A 20692-nucleotide genomic window follows, 5' to 3' on the forward strand; every position below is an offset into this window, starting at 1 on the left:
AATAAAGTAAAACTAAAAAAAATAAATAAAATAAAAAAAAAGCTTCACTCCAGTCCCCCACCACCTATCTGCTGGGTCGCAAAATTTTGGTGCCAAAAACGCTAATTTTTGACTTTGCGTCATTTTGATGAATCTGGCGCCTAAAAACGGCAGCTAATACCGCAAGACTAAAAAAAAGGAAACGTGAATGATGATGAATCGGGTCAGTTTTGACTAAGTTCAGACTTTGCAGCGATTTTTGTCACTCCGCAAAAAGAACGCACATACTTTTAGGGAGCGGCTTCTGCGCCAATTTTTCTTGAAAGTCAAGTGGGATTTTTTTTCTTGCGGCAAGAACCAGATGTGAATATACCTCTTATATGACGATGCCATGAATAAAGCAGTTTCTGCGGTTTTGTGGTGTCATGTACCCTACCAATATTTCGGTGTAGTCCCCTACTGCTGCCGTTCCACCCGGTTTGACGAGTTAATCAGAGTCTCAGTCTGCAGATACAATAGTAACCCAACCACCTGTGTCTCCGCAGCCTCCCCCCGGGAGAGGACGGTCATTGTCCCAACTGCAGCAACCACAACTCTCTACAACGTGTTGAATACAAACAGAGTTACCAAAGCAACCGAGACAGAAGAAAGTAGGCATCCGAGCCTGGAGACTTCAGTCCTCTCACTCTCCTCAGCCCCCGGCCGGTACATGATCTGAGAAAATCTCTGCCATCTCACAAACATGGAAGAACCGGCGGCCCCCGCCGCGGACAAGAGGCTGCAATTCATAGAAGAATACGTCCTAATGACTCTTAAACTGAAGCCGGACCGCTGGCAGAAATGTCTGTCCTCCGAAGAGAACAAGACCATCTTCAACGAGTTCTTGGAGAAGGCGGATCGGATGGTTCTGGTGGTGGCGCTCAACCCGGCCGGGCTGCTGGTCCCCCTGTCAGAGTTCCCCAACTCCATGAAGAATAAAGCAGTGTATTTCCTAAAGAGGCCCAATGTCTTCCTGAGCTCGGACTCCATGAGGAGCAACCTGATGTATGGAGATCTGTCCTACCTGCCCCTGGACCACTTCTCCGCACTGGTAGAAGAGGTAAGGACCCAGAAATTAGTGGCTAATAGAAGTGCGAACCCTCCAAGTACTGACCCTCCATGATATATGTAATTTGGCCATACTGTGTAAATAGACCCTAAGAGAGTGTCAAGGTGACACTCTCCTGAACTTAGTGGAAGGGTTTTACCCCATGTGTTTTTGTAAGTTTATGTCAGGGGGTTAAAGCAGCTGTAATCTAGGAGGAGTAGGTCGGGTGCCTGGGTATCAGACACCGCCATGGATCCTACAAGCAGATTATAACCACTTCTGTCCAATCACAGAGCTCTATGTAGCGCACAGAAACATCAGCTGATATCCTTCTTTAGGACCTGCTAATCACCTGATCGCCAGGTGTCTACTGGCAAAACAAAGCTTCGCGGTCCTAGACTTATGTCACTATAGTGGGCTGGTTTCCCCTGTAACTTGGGTGCCTTATATTTACTCCAGTTACAGTGGGAAAAAAAAATGATAATAACGGAAAAAAAAAAATTTAAATTGTACCACTGAAATCTCTGATGATCTCTTCGAGGACAAATCATGTGTGAAAAAAAGTATGCACATATAAAACATTTATAAAAAAATAATAATAATAAAAAAAAATAATATAAAAAAATAATAATAATAATAAAAAAATAGTAAAAAATAAATAAATAAATAATTAAAGTCCCCACCGCAAAATATATATGTATATATTTACATATTAAAAAAATATTTTTTTTTTTCATAAAATAGTTATATCCCAAAGACGCTAAGGTGGAAGAAAGAAAAAGCGACATATTTGGAAAGCTATTCAGCGTTCTGTGCGATCGGCCGAACATAGGGATCGGTTCATCAAGAATGATGAGCAGATCAGGAGGGATTTCACAACACTGAGGGACAGCGACGCTGTAGACGCCAGATATCGAGGCCCAGGTTCCCGTCTGGTCGCTGACCCGTTACTCTCAGACTCAGTAATGCGTGGGTGCCAGCGACCTGAATAATGCAGGTTCTTATTACTGCCTCATTATGAGAAATGTCCCCCCCCACCCTTGGCTTTATACCGGACCCCCCATCCCATTAGTGGATTAAAATAAACGCTGAGATGGGGCACAATGGCGCGGATCATAATGAAGGGAGTCTCCGGTTACCCGCCGCCGGCGTCAATCTCACGCCGAAGATCCGTGCAAGGTGGTATTCAATTTAGAGCAGCATTTATAAGTTACCTGGCGGGACAGGAGGCGAGCGGGGTCAGTATTGAATGACATGGCGAACACAGTGCCAGTGATCTTGGGGACTTGGGAATTTTTGGGAACTTGTGGACTTTTGATCTCGGTATGGGATCATGGGATCTAACCCTACTTTTGGAGAAATCCATTTTGGTTCAGTTTCCATCAGCATTTATGACCGGTTTCTTTATTGCATTTTCGCTTCTTTCTGTCTAGTTTTGTCGTTTTTCATCTGTTTTTTTACTTTGTGCCTATTTTAGAGTCTACTTTTTCATCTGTTTTTTTTACTTTGTGCCTATTTTAGAGTCTACTTTTTCATCTGTTTTTTTACTTTGTACCTATTTTAGAGTCTACTTTTTCATCTGTTTTTTTACTTTGTGCCTATTTTAGAGTCTACTTTTTCATGTTTTTTTTACTTTGTGCCTATTTTAGAGTCTACTTTTTCATCTGTTTTTTTACTTTGTGCCTATTTTAGAGTCTACTTTTTCATCTGTTTTTTTTTACTTTGTGCCTATTTTAGAGTCTACTTTTTCATGTTTTTTTTACTTTGTGCCTATTTTAGAGTCTACTTTTTCATCTGTTTTTTTTACTTTGTGCCTATTTTAGAGTCTACTTTTTCATCTGTTTTTTTACTTTGTGCCTATTTTAGAGTCTACTTTTTCATCTGTTTTTTTTACTTTGTGCCTATTTTAGAGTCTACTTTTTCATCTGTTTTTTTTACTTTGTGCCTATTTTAGAGTCTACTTTTTCATCTGTTTTTTTTACTTTGTGCCTATTTTAGAGTCTACTTTTTCATCTGTTTTTTTACTTTGTGCCTATTTTAGAGTCTACTTTTTCATCTGTTCGCCTGTTTTTTCTTACGTAGACTTTCCATCAATCACAACTTTTTGAAAAGTCTTTGAACACCTGGAATTTTTGCGCAAATTTGTTTAAAACGCAACTTTTTTTCTCCATTAAAGGACTGATGCTTCATTTGCGCTTTTTGAAGACGCTTTTCTTTTTTTTCTTTTTACCTTGTGGTATTTGCTTCCGATTTTTTTTTTTTTCGTGCCAAATTCATCATACGTTTTTCACAATTTTTGTTCTTGTCTTATACATTTTTTGCGCGCGTTTAGATAAAAAAAAGTCTCTAAAATGTGGCAAAATTTTTACAAAAATTTCAAGCGTTCAAGAAAAAAAAAAAAACACTTTGCTGGGTGTCTGTGTTTTTGTGGGTGGGTGGGTGGGTGGGGTACATTTGCGACATGTGATGGATAAATCAGTTGTAAACATCTGGAAAACAAAAGTCCTGAAAGTAATTAGCGCTCACAGCAAGCCAGGAAAACTGGCAGTGTTTGCTCAGTCACTGCACTGCATTGTTTGCTAAGTCATGACTTTGTTTGCTCAGTCACAGCTTTGTTTGCTGCCACAATGTGCAGGCACTCCCTGCTTTGAATGGAAACACCTGCAAGGTTAAGTCAATGTCAGCTGAGATCTGACTGACTGGTAAAGTGCTGCCCTCAGTCCCTGCACTGTCCCTTGGGAGGTATTCTGCAGGGACATCTGTGGGGACATCATACTGTGTGTGGGGGGAATGTACTGTGGAGACATCATACTGTGTGTGGGGGGAATGTACTGTGGGGACATCATACTGTGTGTGGAGGGAATGTACTGTGGGGACATCATACTGTGTGGGGGGAATGTACTGTGAGGACATCATACTGTGTGTGGAGGAATGTACTGTGAGGACATCATACTGTGTGTGGAGGACTGTACTGTGGGGACATCATACTGTGTGTGGGGGGAATGTACTGTGAGGACATCATACTGTGTGTGGAGGGAATGTACTGTGAGGACATCATACTGTGTGTGGAGGACTGTACTGTGAGGACATCATACTGTGTGTGGAGGGAATGTACTGTGAGGACATCATACTGTGTGGAGGGAATGTACTGTGGGGACATCATACTGTGTGTGGGGAGAATGTACTGTGAGGACATCATACTGTGTGGGGGAATGTACTGTGAGGACATCATACTGTGTGTGGGGAATGTACTGTGGAGACATCATACTGTGTGTGGAGGAATGTACTGTGGGGACATCATACTGTGTGTGGGGGGAATGTACTGTGGGGACATCATACTGTGTGTGGAGGAATGTACTGTGGGGACATCATACTGTGTGTGGGGGAATGTACTGTGAGGACATCATACTGTGTGTGGGGGAATGTACTGTGGGGACATTATACTGTGTGTGGGAGGAATGTATTGTGGGGACATCATACTGTGTGTGGGGGAATGTACTGTGCGGACATCATACTGTGTGTGGGGGGAATGTACTGTGGTGACATCATACTGTGTGTGGGGGGAATGTACTGTGGGAACATCATACTGTGTGTGGAGGGAATGTACTGTGAGGACATCATACTGTGTGTGGAGGGAATGTACTGTGAGGACATCATACTGTGTGTGGAGGGAATGTACTGTGGGGACATCATACTGTGTGTGGAGGAATGTACTGTGAGGACATCATACTGTGTGTGGAGGGAATGTACTGTGAGGACATCATACTGTGTGTGGAGGGAATGTACTGTGAGGACATCATACTGTGTGTGGAGGAATGTACTGTGAGGACATCATACTGTGTGTGGAGGAATGTACTGTGAGGACATCATACTGTGTGTGGGGGGAATGTACTGTGAGGACATCATACTGTGTGTGGAGGGAATGTACTGTGTGGACATCATACTGTGTGTGGAGGGAATGTACTGTGGAGACATCATACTGTGTGTGTGGAGGGAATGTACTGTGAGGACATCATACTGTGTGTGGAGGGAATGTACTGTGAGGACATCATACTGTGTGTGGAGGGAATGTACTGTGTGGACATCATACTGTGTGTGGAGGGAATGTACTGTGGGGACATCATACTGTGTGTGGGGGGAATGTACTGTGGGGACATCATACTGTGTGTGGAGGGAATGTACTGTGGGGACATCATACTGTGTGTGGGGGGAATGTACTGTGGGGACATCATACTGTGTGTGGAGGAATGTACTGTGAGGACATCATACTGTGTGTGTGGAGGGAATGTACTGTGGGGACATCATACTGTGTGTGGGGGGGAATGTACTGTGGGGACATCATACTGTGTGTGGAGGAATGTACTGTGAGGACATCATACTGTGTGTGTGGAGGGAATGTACTGTGGGGACATCATACTGTGTGTGTGGGGGGAATGTACTGTGGGGACATCATACTGTGTGTGGAGGAATGTACTGTGGGGACATCATACTGTGTGTGGGGGGGGAATGTACTGTGGGGACATCATACTGTGTGTGGGGGGAATGTACTGTGAGGACATCATACTGTGTGTGGGAGGAATGTACTGTGGGGACATCATACTGTGTGTGGAGGAATGTACTGTGGGGACATCATACTGTGTGTGGAGGGAATGTACTGTGAGGACATCATACTGTGTGTGGGGGGAATGTACTGTGGGGACATCATACTGTGTGAAGGGAATGTACTGTGGGGACATCATACTGTGTGTGGGGGGAATGTACTGTGGAGACATCATACTGTGTGTGGGAGGAATGTACTGTGAGGACATCATACTGTGTGTGGAGGAATGTACAGTGAGGACATCATACTGTGTGTGGGGAATGTACTGTGAGGACATCATACTGTGTGCGGAGGAATGTACTGTGAGGACATCATACTGTGTGTGGAGGAATGTACTGTGAGGACATCATACTGTGTGTGGAGGTGTGTACTGTGGGGACATCATACTGTGTGTGGGGGGAATGTACTGTGAGGACATCATACTGTGTGTGGGGGGAATGTACTGTGAGGACATCATACTGTGTGTGGATGGAATGTACTGTGAGGACATCATACTGTGTGTGGGGGAATGTACTGTGGGGACATCATACTGTGTGTGGAGGAGAATGTACTGTGAGGACATCATACTGTGTGTGGAGGGAATGTACTGTGAGGACATCATACTGTGTATGGAGGGAATGTACTGTGAGGACATCATACTGTGTATGGAGGGGATGTACTGTGGGGACATCATACTGTGTGGGGGGGAATGTACTGTGAGGACATCATACTGTGTGTGGGGAATGTACTGTGAGGACATCATACTGTGTGTGGGGAATGTACTGTGAGGACATCATACTGTGTGTGGAGGAATGTACTGTGACAACATCATACTGTGTGTGGAGGAATGTACTGAGGGGACATCATACTGTGTGTGGAGGAATGTACTGTGAGGACATCATACTGTGTGTGGGGGAATGTACTGTGGGGACATCATACTGTGTGTGGAGGAGAATGTACTGTGAGGACATCATACTGTGTGTGGAGGGAATGTACTGTGAGGACATCATACTGTGTATGGAGGGAATGTACTGTGAGGACATCATACTGTGTATGGAGGGGATGTACTGTGGGGACATCATACTGTGTGGGGGGGAATGTACTGTGAGGACATCATACTGTGTGTGGGGAATGTACTGTGAGGACATCATACTGTGTGTGGGGAATGTACTGTGAGGACATCATACTGTGTGTGGAGGAATGTACTGTGAGAACATCATACTGTGTGTGGAGGAATGTACTGAGGGGACATCATACTGTGTGTGGAGGAATGTACTGTGAGGACATCATACTGTGTGTGGGGGGAATGTACTGTGGGGACATCATACTGTGTGTGGGGAATGTACTGTGAGGACATCATACTGTGTGTGGAGGAATGTACTGTGGAGACATCATACTGTGTGTGGGGAATGTACTGTGAGGACATCATACTGTGTGTGGGGGGAATGTACTGTGGGGACATCATACTGTGTGTGGGAGGAATGTACTGTGAGGACATCATACTGTGTGTGGGGGAATGTACTGTGAGGACATCATACTGTGTGTGGGGGAATGTACTGTGAGGACATCATACTGTGTGTGGGGAATGTACTGTGGAGACATCATACTGTGTGTGGGGGGAATGTACTGTGGGGACATCATACTGTGTGTGGGAGGAATGTACTGTGGGGACATCATACTGTGTGTGGGGGAATGTACTGTGAGGACATCATACTGTGTGTGGGGGAATGTACTGTGAGGACATCATACTGTGTGTGGGAATGTACTGTGGAGACATCATACTGTGTGTGGGGAATGTACTGTGAGGACATCATACTGTGTGTGGGGGAATGTACTGTGAGGACATCATACTGTGTGTGTGGAGGGAATGTACTGTGAGGACATCATACTGTGTGTGGGGGGAATGTACTGTGGGGACATCATACTGTGTGTGGAGGAATGTACTGTGAGGACATCATACTGTGTGTGGAGGAATGTACTGTGAGGACATCATACTGTGTGTGGAGGAATGTACTGTGGGGACATCATACTGTGTGTGGAGGAATGTACTGTGAGGACATCATACTGTGTGTGGAGGAATGTACTGTGAGGACATCATACTGTGTGTGGGGGAATGTACTGTGAGGACATCATACTGTGTGTGTGGAGGGAATGTACTGTGAGGACATCATACTGTGTGTGGGGGAATGTACTGTGAGGACATCATACTGTGTGTGGGGGAATGTACTGTGGGGACATCATACTGTGTGAAGGGAATGTACTGTGGGGACATCATACTGTGTGTGGAGGGAATGTAGTATGGGGACATCATACTGTGTGTGTGGGGGGAATGTACTGTGGGGACATCATACTGTGTGTGGAGGGAATGTACTGTGGGGACATCATACTGTGTTTGGGGGAATGTACTGTGGGAACATCATACTGTGTGAAGGGAATGTACTGTGGGGACATTATACTGTGTGTGGAGGGAATGTACTGTGGGGACATCATACTGTGTGAAGGGAATGTACTGTGGGGACATTATACTGTGTGTGGAGGGAATGTACTGTGGGGACATCATACTGTGTTTAGGGGAATGTACTGTGGGGACATCATACTGTGTGAAGGGAATGTACTGTGGGGACATCATACTGTGTGTGGAGGAATGTACTGTGGGGACATCATACTGTGTGTGGGGGGAATGTACTGTGAGGACATCATACTGTGTGTGGAGGAATGTACTGTGGGGACATCATACTGTGTGTGGAGGGAATGTACTGTGAGGATATCATACTGTGTGTGGGGGGAATGTGCTGAGGGGACATCATACTGTGTGTGGAGGGAATGTACTGTGGGGACATCATACTGTGTGTGGGGGGAATGTACTGTGGGGACATCATACTGTGTGTGGAGGGAATGTACTGTGGGGACATTATACTGTGTGTGGAGGGAATGTACTGTGAGGACATCATACTGTGTGTGGGGGGAATGTGCTGAGGGGACATCATACTGTGTGTGGAGGGAATGTACTGTGGGGACATCATACTGTGTGTGGAGGGAATGTACTGTGGGGACATCATACTGTGTGTGGAGGGAATGTACTGTGGGGACATCATACTGTGTGTGGAGGGAATGTACTGTGTGGACATCATACTGTGTGTGGGGGAATGTACTGTGAGGACATCATACTGTGTGTGGGGGGAATGTACTGTGGGGACATAATACTGTGTGTGGGGGGAATGTACTGTGGGGACATCATACTGTGTGTGGGGGGAATGTACTGTGGGGACATCATACTGTGTGTGGGGGGAATGTACTGTGGGACATCATACTGTGTGTGGAGGGAATGTACTGTGAGGACATCATACTGTGTGTGGAGGGAATGTACTGTGGGGACATCATACTGTGTGTGTGGGGGGAATGTACTGTGGGGACATCATACTGTGTGTGGAGGGAATGTACTGTGGGGACATCATACTGTGTGTGGGGGAATGTACTGTGGGGACATCATACTGTGTGTGGGGGAATGTACTATAGAGACATCATACTGTGTGTGGAGGGAATGTACTGTGATGACATCATACTGTGTGTGGGGGAATGTACTGTGGGGACATCATACTGTGTGAAGGGAATGTACTGTGGAGACATCATACTGTGTGTGGGGGGAATGTACTGTGAGGACATCATACTGTGTGTGGAGGAATGTACTGTGGGGACATCATACTGTGTGTGGAGGAATGTACTGTGGGGACATCATACTGTGTGTGGGGGGAATGTACTGTGAGGACATCATACTGTGTGTGGAGGAATGTACTGTGGGGACATCATACTGTGTGTGGAGGGAATGTACTGTGAGGACATCATACTGTGTGTGGGGGGAATGTGCTGAGGGGACATCATACTGTGTGTGGAGGGAATGTACTGTGGGGACATCATACTGTGTGTGGGGGGAATGTACTGTGAGGACATCATACTGTGTGTGGAGGGAATGTACTGTGTGGACATCATACTGTGTGTGGAGGGAATGTACTGTGGAGACATCATACTGTGTGTGTGGAGGGAATGTACTGTGAGGACATCATAGTGTGTGTGGATGGAATGTACTGTGAGGACATCATACTGTGTGTGGAGGGAATGTACTGTGTGGACATCATACTGTGTGTGGAGGGAATGTACTGTGGGGACATCATACTGTGTGTGGGGGGAATGTACTGTGGGGACATCATACTGTGTGTGGAGGGAATGTACTGTGGGGACATCATACTGTGTGTGGGGGGAATGTACTGTGGGGACATCATACTGTGTGTGGAGGAATGTACTGTGAGGACATCATACTGTGTGTGTGGAGGGAATGTACTGTGGGGACATCATACTGTGTGTGGGGGGAATGTACTGTGGGGACATCATACTGTGTGTGGAGGAATGTACTGTGAGGACATCATACTGTGTGTGTGGAGGGAATGTACTGTGGGGACATCATACTGTGTGTGTGGGGGGAATGTACTGTGGGGACATCATACTGTGTGTGGAGGAATGTACTGTGGGGACATCATACTGTGTGTGTGGGGGGAATGTACTGTGGGGACATCATACTGTGTGTGGGGGGAATGTACTGTGAGGACATCATACTGTGTGTGGGAGGAATGTACTGTGGGGAGATCATACTGTGTGTGGAGGAATGTACTGTGGGGACATCATACTGTGTGTGGAGGGAATGTACTGTGAGGACATCATACTGTGTGTGGGGGGAATGTACTGTGGGGACATCATACTGTGTGAAGGGAATGTACTGTGGGGACATCATACTGTGTGTGGGGGGAATGTACTGTGGAGACATCATACTGTGTGTGGGAGGAATGTACTGTGAGGACATCATACTGTGTGTGGAGGAATGTACAGTGAGGACATCATACTGTGTGTGGGGAATGCACTGTGAGGACATCATACTGTGTGCGGAGGAATGTACTGTGAGGACATCATACTGTGTGTGGAGGAATGTACTGTGAGGACATCATACTGTGTGTGGAGGTGTGTACTGTGGGGACATCATACTGTGTGTGGGGGGAATGTACTGTGAGGACATCATACTGTGTGTGGGGGGAATGTACTGTGAGGACATCATACTGTGTGTGGATGGAATGTACTGTGAGGACATCATACTGTGTGTGGGGGAATGTACTGTGGGGACATCATACTGTGTGTGGAGGAGAATGTACTGTGAGGACATCATACTGTGTGTGGAGGGAATGTACTGTGAGGACATCATACTGTGTATGGAGGGAATGTACTGTGAGGACATCATACTGTGTATGGAGGGGATGTACTGTGGGGACATCATACTGTGTGGGGGGGAATGTACTGTGAGGACATCATACTGTGTGTGGGGAATGTACTGTGAGGACATCATACTGTGTGTGGGGAATGTACTGTGAGGACATCATACTGTGTGTGGAGGAATGTACTGTGAGAACATCATACTGTGTGTGGAGGAATGTACTGAGGGGACATCATACTGTGTGTGGAGGAATGTACTGTGAGGACATCATACTGTGTGTGGGGGAATGTACTGTGGGGACATCATACTGTGTGTGGAGGAGAATGTACTGTGAGGACATCATACTGTGTGTGGAGGGAATGTACTGTGAGGACATCATACTGTGTATGGAGGGGATGTACTGTGGGGACATCATACTGTGTGGGGGGGAATGTACTGTGAGGATATCATACTGTGTGTGGGGAATGTACTGTGAGGACATCATACTGTGTGTGGGGAATGTACTGTGAGGACATCATACTGTGTGTGGAGGAATGTACTGTGAGAACATCATACTGTGTGTGGAGGAATGTACTGAGGGGACATCATACTGTGTGTGGAGGAATGTACTGTGAGGACATCATACTGTGTGTGGGGGGAATGTACTGTGGGGACATCATACTGTGTGTGGGGAATGTACTGTGAGGACATCATACTGTGTGTGGAGGAATGTACTGTGGAGACATCATACTGTGTGTGGGGAATGTACTGTGAGGACATCATACTGTGTGTGGGGGGAATGTACTGTGGGGACATCATACTGTGTGTGGGAGGAATGTACTGTGAGGACATCATACTGTGTGTGGGGGAATGTACTGTGAGGACATCATACTGTGTGTGGGGGAATGTACTGTGAGGACATCATACTGTGTGTGGGGAATGTACTGTGGAGACATCATACTGTGTGTGGGGGGAATGTACTGTGGGGACATCATACTGTGTGTGGGAGGAATGTACTGTGGGGACATCATACTGTGTGTGGGGGAATGTACTGTGAGGACATCATACTGTGTGTGGGGGAATGTACTGTGAGGACATCATACTGTGTGTGGGAATGTACTGTGGAGACATCATACTGTGTGTGGGGAATGTACTGTGAGGACATCATACTGTGTGTGGGGGAATGTACTGTGAGGACATCATACTGTGTGTGTGGAGGGAATGTACTGTGAGGACATCATACTGTGTGTGGGGGGAATGTAATGTGGGGACATCATACTGTGTGTGGAGGAATGTACTGTGAGGACATCATACTGTGTGTGGAGGAATGTACTGTGAGGACATCATACTGTGTGTGGAGGAATGTACTGTGGGGACATCATACTGTGTGTGGAGGAATGTACTGTGAGGACATCATACTGTGTGTGGAGGAATGTACTGTGAGGACATCATACTGTGTGTGGGGGAATATACTGTGAGGACATCATACTGTGTGTGTGGAGGGAATGTACTGTGAGGACATCATACTGTGTGTGGGGGAATGTACTGTGAGGACATCATACTGTGTGTGGGGGAATGTACTGTGGGGACATCATACTGTGTGAAGGGAATGTACTGTGGGGACATCATACTGTGTGTGGAGGGAATGTAGTATGGGGACATCATACTGTGTGTGTGGGGGGAATGTACTGTGGGGACATCATACTGTGTGTGGAGGGAATGTACTGTGGGGACATCATACTGTGTTTGGGGGAATGTACTGTGGGAACATCATACTGTGTGAAGGGAATGTACTGTGGGGACATTATACTGTGTGTGGAGGGAATGTACTGTGGGGACATCATACTGTGTGAAGGCAATGTACTGTGGGGACATTATACTGTGTGTGGAGGGAATGTACTGTGGGGACATCATACTGTGTTTAGGGGAATGTACTGTGGGGACATCATACTGTGTGAAGGGAATGTACTGTGGGGACATTATACTGTGTGTGAAGGGAATGTACTGTGGGGACATCATACTGTGTGTGGAGGAATGTACTGTGGGGACATCATACTGTGTGTGGGGGGAATGTACTGTGAGGACATCATACTGTGTGTGGAGGAATGTACTGTGGGGACATCATACTGTGTGTGGAGGGAATGTACTGTGAGGACATCATACTGTGTGTGGGGGGAATGTGCTGAGGGGACATCATACTGTGTGTGGAGGGAATGTACTGTGGGGACATCATACTGTGTGTGGGGGGAATGTACTGTGGGGACATCATACTGTGTGTGGAGGGAATGTACTGTGGGGACATTATACTGTGTGTGGAGGGAATGTACTGTGAGGACATCATACTGTGTGTGGGGGGAATGTGCTGAGGGGACATCATACTGTGTGTGGAGGGAATGTACTGTGGGGACATCATACTGTGTGTGGAGGGAATGTACTGTGGGGACATCATACTGTGTGTGGAGGGAATGTACTGTGGGGACATCATACTGTGTGTGGAGGGAATGTACTGTGTGGACATCATACTGTGTGTGGGGGAATGTACTGTGAGGACATCATACTGTGTGTGGGGGGAATGTACTGTGAGGACATCATACTGTGTGTGGGGGGAATGTGCTGAGGGGACATCATACTGTGTGTGGAGGGAATGTACTGTGGGGACATCATACTGTGTGTGGGGGGAATGTACTGTGGGGACATCATACTGTGTGTGGAGGGAATGTACTGTGGGGACATTATACTGTGTGTGGAGGGAATGTACTGTGAGGACATCATACTGTGTGTGGGGGGAATGTGCTGAGGGGACATCATACTGTGTGTGGAGGGAATGTACTGTGGGGACATCATACTGTGTGTGGAGGGAATGTACTGTGGGGACATCATACTGTGTGTGGAGGGAATGTACTGTGGGGACATCATACTGTGTGTGGAGGGAATGTACTGTGTGGACATCATACTGTGTGTGGGGGAATGTACTGTGAGGACATCATACTGTGTGTGGGGGGAATGTACTGTGGGGACATAATACTGTGTGTGGGGGGAATGTACTGTGGGGACATCATACTGTGTGTGGGGGGAATGTACTGTGGGGACATCATACTGTGTGTGGGGGGAATGTACTGTGGGACATCATACTGTGTGTGGAGGGAATGTACTGTGAGGACATCATACTGTGTGTGGAGGGAATGTACTGTGGGGACATCATACTGTGTGTGTGGGGGGAATGTACTGTGGGGACATCATACTGTGTGTGGAGGGAATGTACTGTGGGGACATCATACTGTGTGTGGGGGAATGTACTGTGGGGACATCATACTGTGTGTGGGGGAATGTACTATAGAGACATCATACTGTGTGTGGAGGGAATGTACTGTGATGACATCATACTGTGTGTGGGGGAATGTACTGTGGGGACATCATACTGTGTGAAGGGAATGTACTGTGGAGACATCATTCTGTGTGTGGGGGAATGTACTGTGGGGACATCATACTGTGTGTGGGGGGAATGTACTGTGAGGACATCATACTGTGTGTGGAGGAATGTACTGTGGGGACATCATACTGTGTGTGGAGGAATGTACTGTGGGGACATCATACTGTGTGTGGAGGGAATGTACTGTGTGGACATCATACTGTGTGTGGGGGGAATGTGCTGAGGGGACATCATACTGTGTGTGGAGGGAATGTACTGTGGGGACATCATACTGTGTGTGGGGGGAATGTACTGTGGGGACATCATACTGTGTGTGGAGGGAATGTACTGTGGGGACATTATACTGTGTGTGGAGGGAATGTACTGTGAGGACATCATACTGTGTGTGGGGGGAATGTGCTGAGGGGACATCATACTGTGTGTGGAGGGAATGTACTGTGGGGACATCATACTGTGTGTGGAGGGAATGTACTGTGGGGACATCATACTGTGTGTGGAGGGAATGTACTGTGGGGACATCATACTGTGTGTGGAGGGAATGTACTGTGTGGACATCATACTGTGTGTGGGGGAATGTACTGTGAGGACATCATACTGTGTGTGGGGGGAATGTACTGTGGGGACATCATACTGTGTGTGGGGGTAATGTACTGTGGGGACATCATACTGTGTGTGGGGGGAATGTACTGTGGGGACATCATACTGTGTGTGGGGGGAATGTACTGTGGGACATCATACTGTGTGTGGAGGGAATGTACTGTGAGGACATCATACTGTGTGTGGAGGGAATGTACTGTGGGGACATCATACTGTGTGTGTGGGGGGAATGTACTGTGGGGACATCATACTGTGTGTGGAGGGAATGTACTGTGGGGACATCATACTGTGTGTGGGGGAAGGTACTGTGGGGACATCATACTGTGTGTGGGGGAATGTACTATAGAGACATCATACTGTGTGTGGAGGGAATGTACTGTGATGACATCATACTGTGTGTGGGGGAATGTACTGTGGGGACATCATACTGTGTGAAGGGAATGTACTGTGGAGACATCATACTGTGTGTGGGGGAATGTACTGTGGAGACATCATACTGTGTGTGGAGGGAATGTACTGTGGGGACATCATACTGTGTGTGTGGGGGGAATGTACTGTGGGGACATCATACTGTGTGTGGAGGGAATGTACTGTGGGGACATCATACTGTGTGTGGGGGAATGTACTGTGGGGACATCATACTGTGTGTGGAGGAATGTACTGTGGGGACATCATACTGTGTGTGGAGGGAATGTACTGTGAGGACATCATACTGTGTGTGGAGGAATGTACTGTGGGGACATCATACTGTGTGTGGAGGGAATGTACTGTGAGGACATCATACTGTGTGTGGGGGGAATGTACTGTGGGGACATCATACTGTGTGTGGGGGAATGTACTGTGGGGACATCATACTGTGTGTGGGGGGAATGTACTGTGGAGACATCATACTGTGTGTGTGGGGGGAATGTACTGTGGGGACATCATACTGTGTGTGGAGGGAATGTACCGTGGAGACATCATACTGTGTGTGTGGGGGGAATGTACTGTGGGGACATCATACTGTATGTGGGGGGAATGTACTGTGGGGACATTATACTGTGTGTGTGGGGAATGTACTGTGGGGACATCATACTGTGTGTGGGGGAATGTACTGTGAGGACATCATACTGTGTGTGGAGGGAATGTACTGTGGAGACATTATACTGTGTGTGGGGGAATGTACTGTGGAGACATTATGCTGTGTGTGGGGGAATGTACTGTGGGGACATCATACTGTGTGTATGGGGGAATGTACTGTGAGGACATCATACTGTGTGTGTGGAGGGAATGTACTGTGAGAACATCATACTGTGTGTGGGGGGATGTACTGTGAGGACATCATACTGTGTGTGGAGGAATGTACTGTGAGGACATCATACTTTGTGTGGGATGATGTACTGTGAGGACATCATACTGTGTGTGGAGGAATGTACTGTGGGGACATCATACTGAGTGTGGGGGAATGTACTGTGGGGACATCATACTGTGTGTGGGGGAATGTACTGTGGGGACATTATACTGTGTGTGGGAGGAATGTACTGTGGGGACATTATACTGTGTGTGGGGGGAATGTACATTGAGGACATCATACTGTGTGTGGGGGAATGTACTGTGGGGACATCATACTGTGTGTGGGGGGAATGTACTGTGGGGACATCATACTGTGTGTGGGGGGAATGTACTGTGGGGACATCATACTGTGTGTGGGGGGAATATACTGTGGGGACATCATACTGTGTGTGTGGAGGGAATGTACTGTGGGGACATCATACTGTGTGTGGGGGGAATGTACTGTGGGGACATCATACTGTGTGTGGGGGAATGTACTGTGCTGACATCATACTGTGTGTGGGGGGACTGTACTGTGGGAACATCATACTGTGTGTGGAGGAATGTACTGTGGTGACATCATACTGTGTGTGGGGGGAATGTACTGTGGGAACATCATACCGTGTGTGGAGGAATGTACTGTGAGGACATCATACTTTGTGTGGGGGGATGTACTATGAGGACATCATACTGTGTGTGGAGGAATGTACTGTGGGGACATCATACTGTGTGTGAAGGAATGTACTGTGGGGACATTATACTGTGTGTGGGAGGAATGTACTGTGAGGACATCATACTGTGTGTGGGGAATGTACTGTGAGGACATCATACTGTGTGTGGGGGGAATGTACTGTGGGGACATTATACTGTGTGTGGGAGGAATGTACTGTGGGGACATCATACTGTGTGTGGGGGAATGTACTGTGGGGACATCATACTGTGTGTGGGAGGAATGTACTGTGGGGACATCATACTGTGTGTGGGGGAATGTACTGTGAGGACATCATACTGTGTGTGGAGGGAATGTACTGTGGGGACATCATACTGTGTGTGGGAGGAATGTACTGTGGGGACATCATACTGTGTGTGGGGAGAATGTACTGTGGAGACATCATACTGTGTGTGGGAGGAATGTACTGTGGGGACATCATACTGTGTGTGGGGGAATATACTGTGAGGACATCATACTGTGTGTGGGGAGAATGTACTGTGGAGACATCATACTGTGTGTGGGAGGAATGTACTGTGGAGACATCATACTGTGTGTGGAGGGAATGTACTGTGGGGACATCATACTGCGTGTGGGAGGAATGTACTGTGGGGACATCATACTGTGTGTGGGGGAATGTACTGTGAGGACATCATACTGTGTGTGGAGGGAATGTACTGTGGGGACATCATACTGTGTGTGGGAGGAATGTACTGTGAGGACATCATACTGTGTGTGGGGGGAATGTACTGTGGAGACATCATACTGTGTGTGGAGGAATGTACTGTGGGGACATCATACTGTGTGTGGGGGGAATGTACTGTGAGGACATCATACTGTGTGTGGGGGGAATGAACTGTGGGGACATCATACTGTGTGTGGGGGAATGTACTCTGGGGACATCATACTGTGTGTGGGGGGAATGTACTGTGGGGACATCATACTGTGTGTGTGGGGAATGTAATGTGGAGACATCATACTGTGTGTGGGGGGAATGTACTGTGGAGACATCATACTGTGTGTGGGGGGAATGTACTGTGGGGACATTATACTGTGTGTGGAGGGAATGTACTGTGAGGACATCATACTGTGTGTGGGGGAATGTACTGTGAGGACATCATACTGTGTGTGGAGGGAATGTACTGTGGGGACATCATACTGTGTGATGGGAGAATGTACTGTGGAGACATCATACTGTGTGTGGGGGGAATGTACTGTGGAGACATCATACTGTGTGTGGAGGGAATGTACTGTGGGGACATCATACTGTGTGATGGGAGAATGTACTGTGGAGACATCATACTGTGTGTGGGGGGAATGTACTGTGGAGACATCATACTGTGTGTGGGGGGAATGTACTGTGGGGACATTATACTGTGTGTGGAGGGAATGTACTGTGGAGACATCATACTTTGTGTGGAGGGAATGTACTGTGAGGACATCATACTGTGTGTGGAGGGAATGTACTGTGGGGACATCATACTGTGTGTGGAGGGAATGTACTGTGGAGACATCATACTGTGTGTGTGGAGGGAATGTACTGTGGAGACATCATACTGTGTGTGGGGGAATGTACTGTGAGGACATCATACTGTGTGTGGAGGGAATGTACTGTGGGGACATTATACTGTGTGTGGAGGGAATGTACTGAGGAGACATCATACTGTGTGTGTGGAGGGAATGTACTGTGGAGACATCATACTGTGTGTGGGGGAATGTACTGTGGGGACATCGTACTGTGTGTGGGGGGAATGTACTGTGGGGACATCATACTGTGTGTGGGGGAATGTACTGTGAGGACATCTTACTGTGTGTGGGGGGAATGTACAGTGAGGACATCATACTGTGTGTGGAGGGAATGTACTGTGAGGACATCATACTGTGTGTGGAGTGAATGTACTGTGAGGACATCATACTGTGTGTGGGGGAATGTACTGTGAGGACATCTTACTGTGTGTGGGGGGAATGTACTGTGGGGACATCATACTGTGTGTGGGGGAATGTACTGTGAGGACATCTTACTGTGTGTGGGAGAATGTACTGTGAGGACATCATACTGTGTGTGGAGGGAATGTACTGTGAGGACATCATACTGTGTGTGGGGGGAATGTACTGTGGGGACATTATACTGTGTGTGGAGGGAATGTACTGTGAGGACATCATACTGTGTGTGGAGGGAATGTACTGTGGAGACATCATACTGTGTGTGGGAGGAATGTACTGTGAGGACATCATACTGTGTGTGGAGGGAATGTACTGTGAGCACATCATACTGTGTGTGGGGGAATGTACTGTGAGGACATCTTACTGTGTGTGGGGGGAATGTACTGTGAGGACATCATACTGTGTGTGGGGGGAATGTACTGTGGGGACATTATACTGTGTGTGGAGGGAATGTACTGTGAGGACATCATACTGTGTGTGGGGGGAATGTAATGTGGAGACATCATACTGTGTGTGGGAGGAATGTACTGTGAGGACATCATACTGTGTGTGGGGGAATGTACTGTGGGGACATTATACTGTGTGTGGAGGGAATGTACTGTGAGGACATCATACTGTGTGTGGAGGGAATGTACTGTGGAGACATCATACTGTGTGTGGAGGGAATGTACTGTGGAGACATCATACTGTGTGTGGGAGGAATGTACTGTGAGGACATCATACTGTGTGTGGGGGGAATGTACTGTGGGGACATCATACTGTGTGGAGGGAATGTACTGTGGGGACATCATACTGTGTGTGGGGGAGAATGTACTGTAGGGACATCATACTGTGTGGGGGGAATGTACTGTGGGGGCATCATACTGTGTGTGGGGGGAATGTACTGTGGGGACATCATACTGTGTGGGGGTAATGTACTGTGGGGACCTCTTACTGTGTGTGGGGGAGAATGTACTGCGGGGTCATCATACTCTGTGTGTGGGGGGAATGTAGTGTGGGGACATCATACTGTGTGTGGAAGAAATGTACTGTGAGGACATCATACTGTGTGTGGGGGGGATGTACTGTGTGGACATCATACTGTGTGTGGAGGGAATGTACTGTGGGGACATTATACTGTGTGTGGGAGAATGTACTGTGGGGACATCATACTGTGTGGGGGAATGTACTGTGGGGACATGATACTGTGTGTGGGGGAATGTACTGTGAGGACATCATACTGTGTGTGGGGGGAATGTACTGTGAGGACATCATACTGTGTGTGTAGGGGGAATGTACTGTGAGGACATCATACTGTGTGTGGGGGAATATACTGTGAGGACATCATACTGTGTGTGGGGGGAATGTACTGTGAGGACATCATACTGTGTGTGTGGAGGGAATGTACTGTGGGGACATCATACTGTGTCTGGGGGAATGTACTGTGAGGACATCATACTGTGTGTGGGGGGAATGTACTGTCAGGACATCATACTGTGTGTGGGGGGAATGTACTGTGGAGACATCATACTGTGTGGGGGGAATGTAGTGTGGGGACATCATACTTTGTGGGGGAATGTACTGTGGGGACATCATACTGTGTGTGGGGCGAATGTACTGTGGAGACATCTTACTGTGTGGGGGGAATGTAGTGTGGGGACATCATACTGTGTGGGGGGAATGTACTGTGAGGACATCATACTGTGTGGGGGAATGTACTGTGGGGACATCATACTGTGTGTGGGGATAATGTACTGTGGAGACATCATACTGTGTGGGGGGAATGTAGTGTGGGGACATCATACTGAGTGTGGAAGAAATGTACTGTGAGGACATCATACTGT

At 47.3% G+C, this 20692-nt stretch overlaps 1 protein-coding gene across 1 annotated transcript in view; it reads left to right on the forward strand.

Annotated features, from left to right (window-relative positions):
* Positions 1 to 577: 577 nt before the first annotated feature.
* Positions 578 to 20692, forward strand: part of DNAH9 (dynein axonemal heavy chain 9) — a 430601-nt gene continuing 410486 nt past the window's right edge. Inside the window, exon 1 of the mRNA XM_073660252.1 lies at positions 578 to 1078. Coding sequence (XP_073516353.1) covers positions 722 to 1078 — 357 coding nt within the window. The 5' untranslated portion in view covers positions 578 to 721. The remainder of the gene's footprint in view (positions 1079 to 20692) is intronic.

This window comes from Phyllobates terribilis, unplaced genomic scaffold, assembly GCF_046119375.1.
Source record: "Phyllobates terribilis strain yellow unplaced genomic scaffold, ASM4611937v1 Scaffold_25__1_contigs__length_18738178, whole genome shotgun sequence".
NCBI classification, from domain to species: Eukaryota; Metazoa; Chordata; class Amphibia; order Anura; family Dendrobatidae; genus Phyllobates; species Phyllobates terribilis.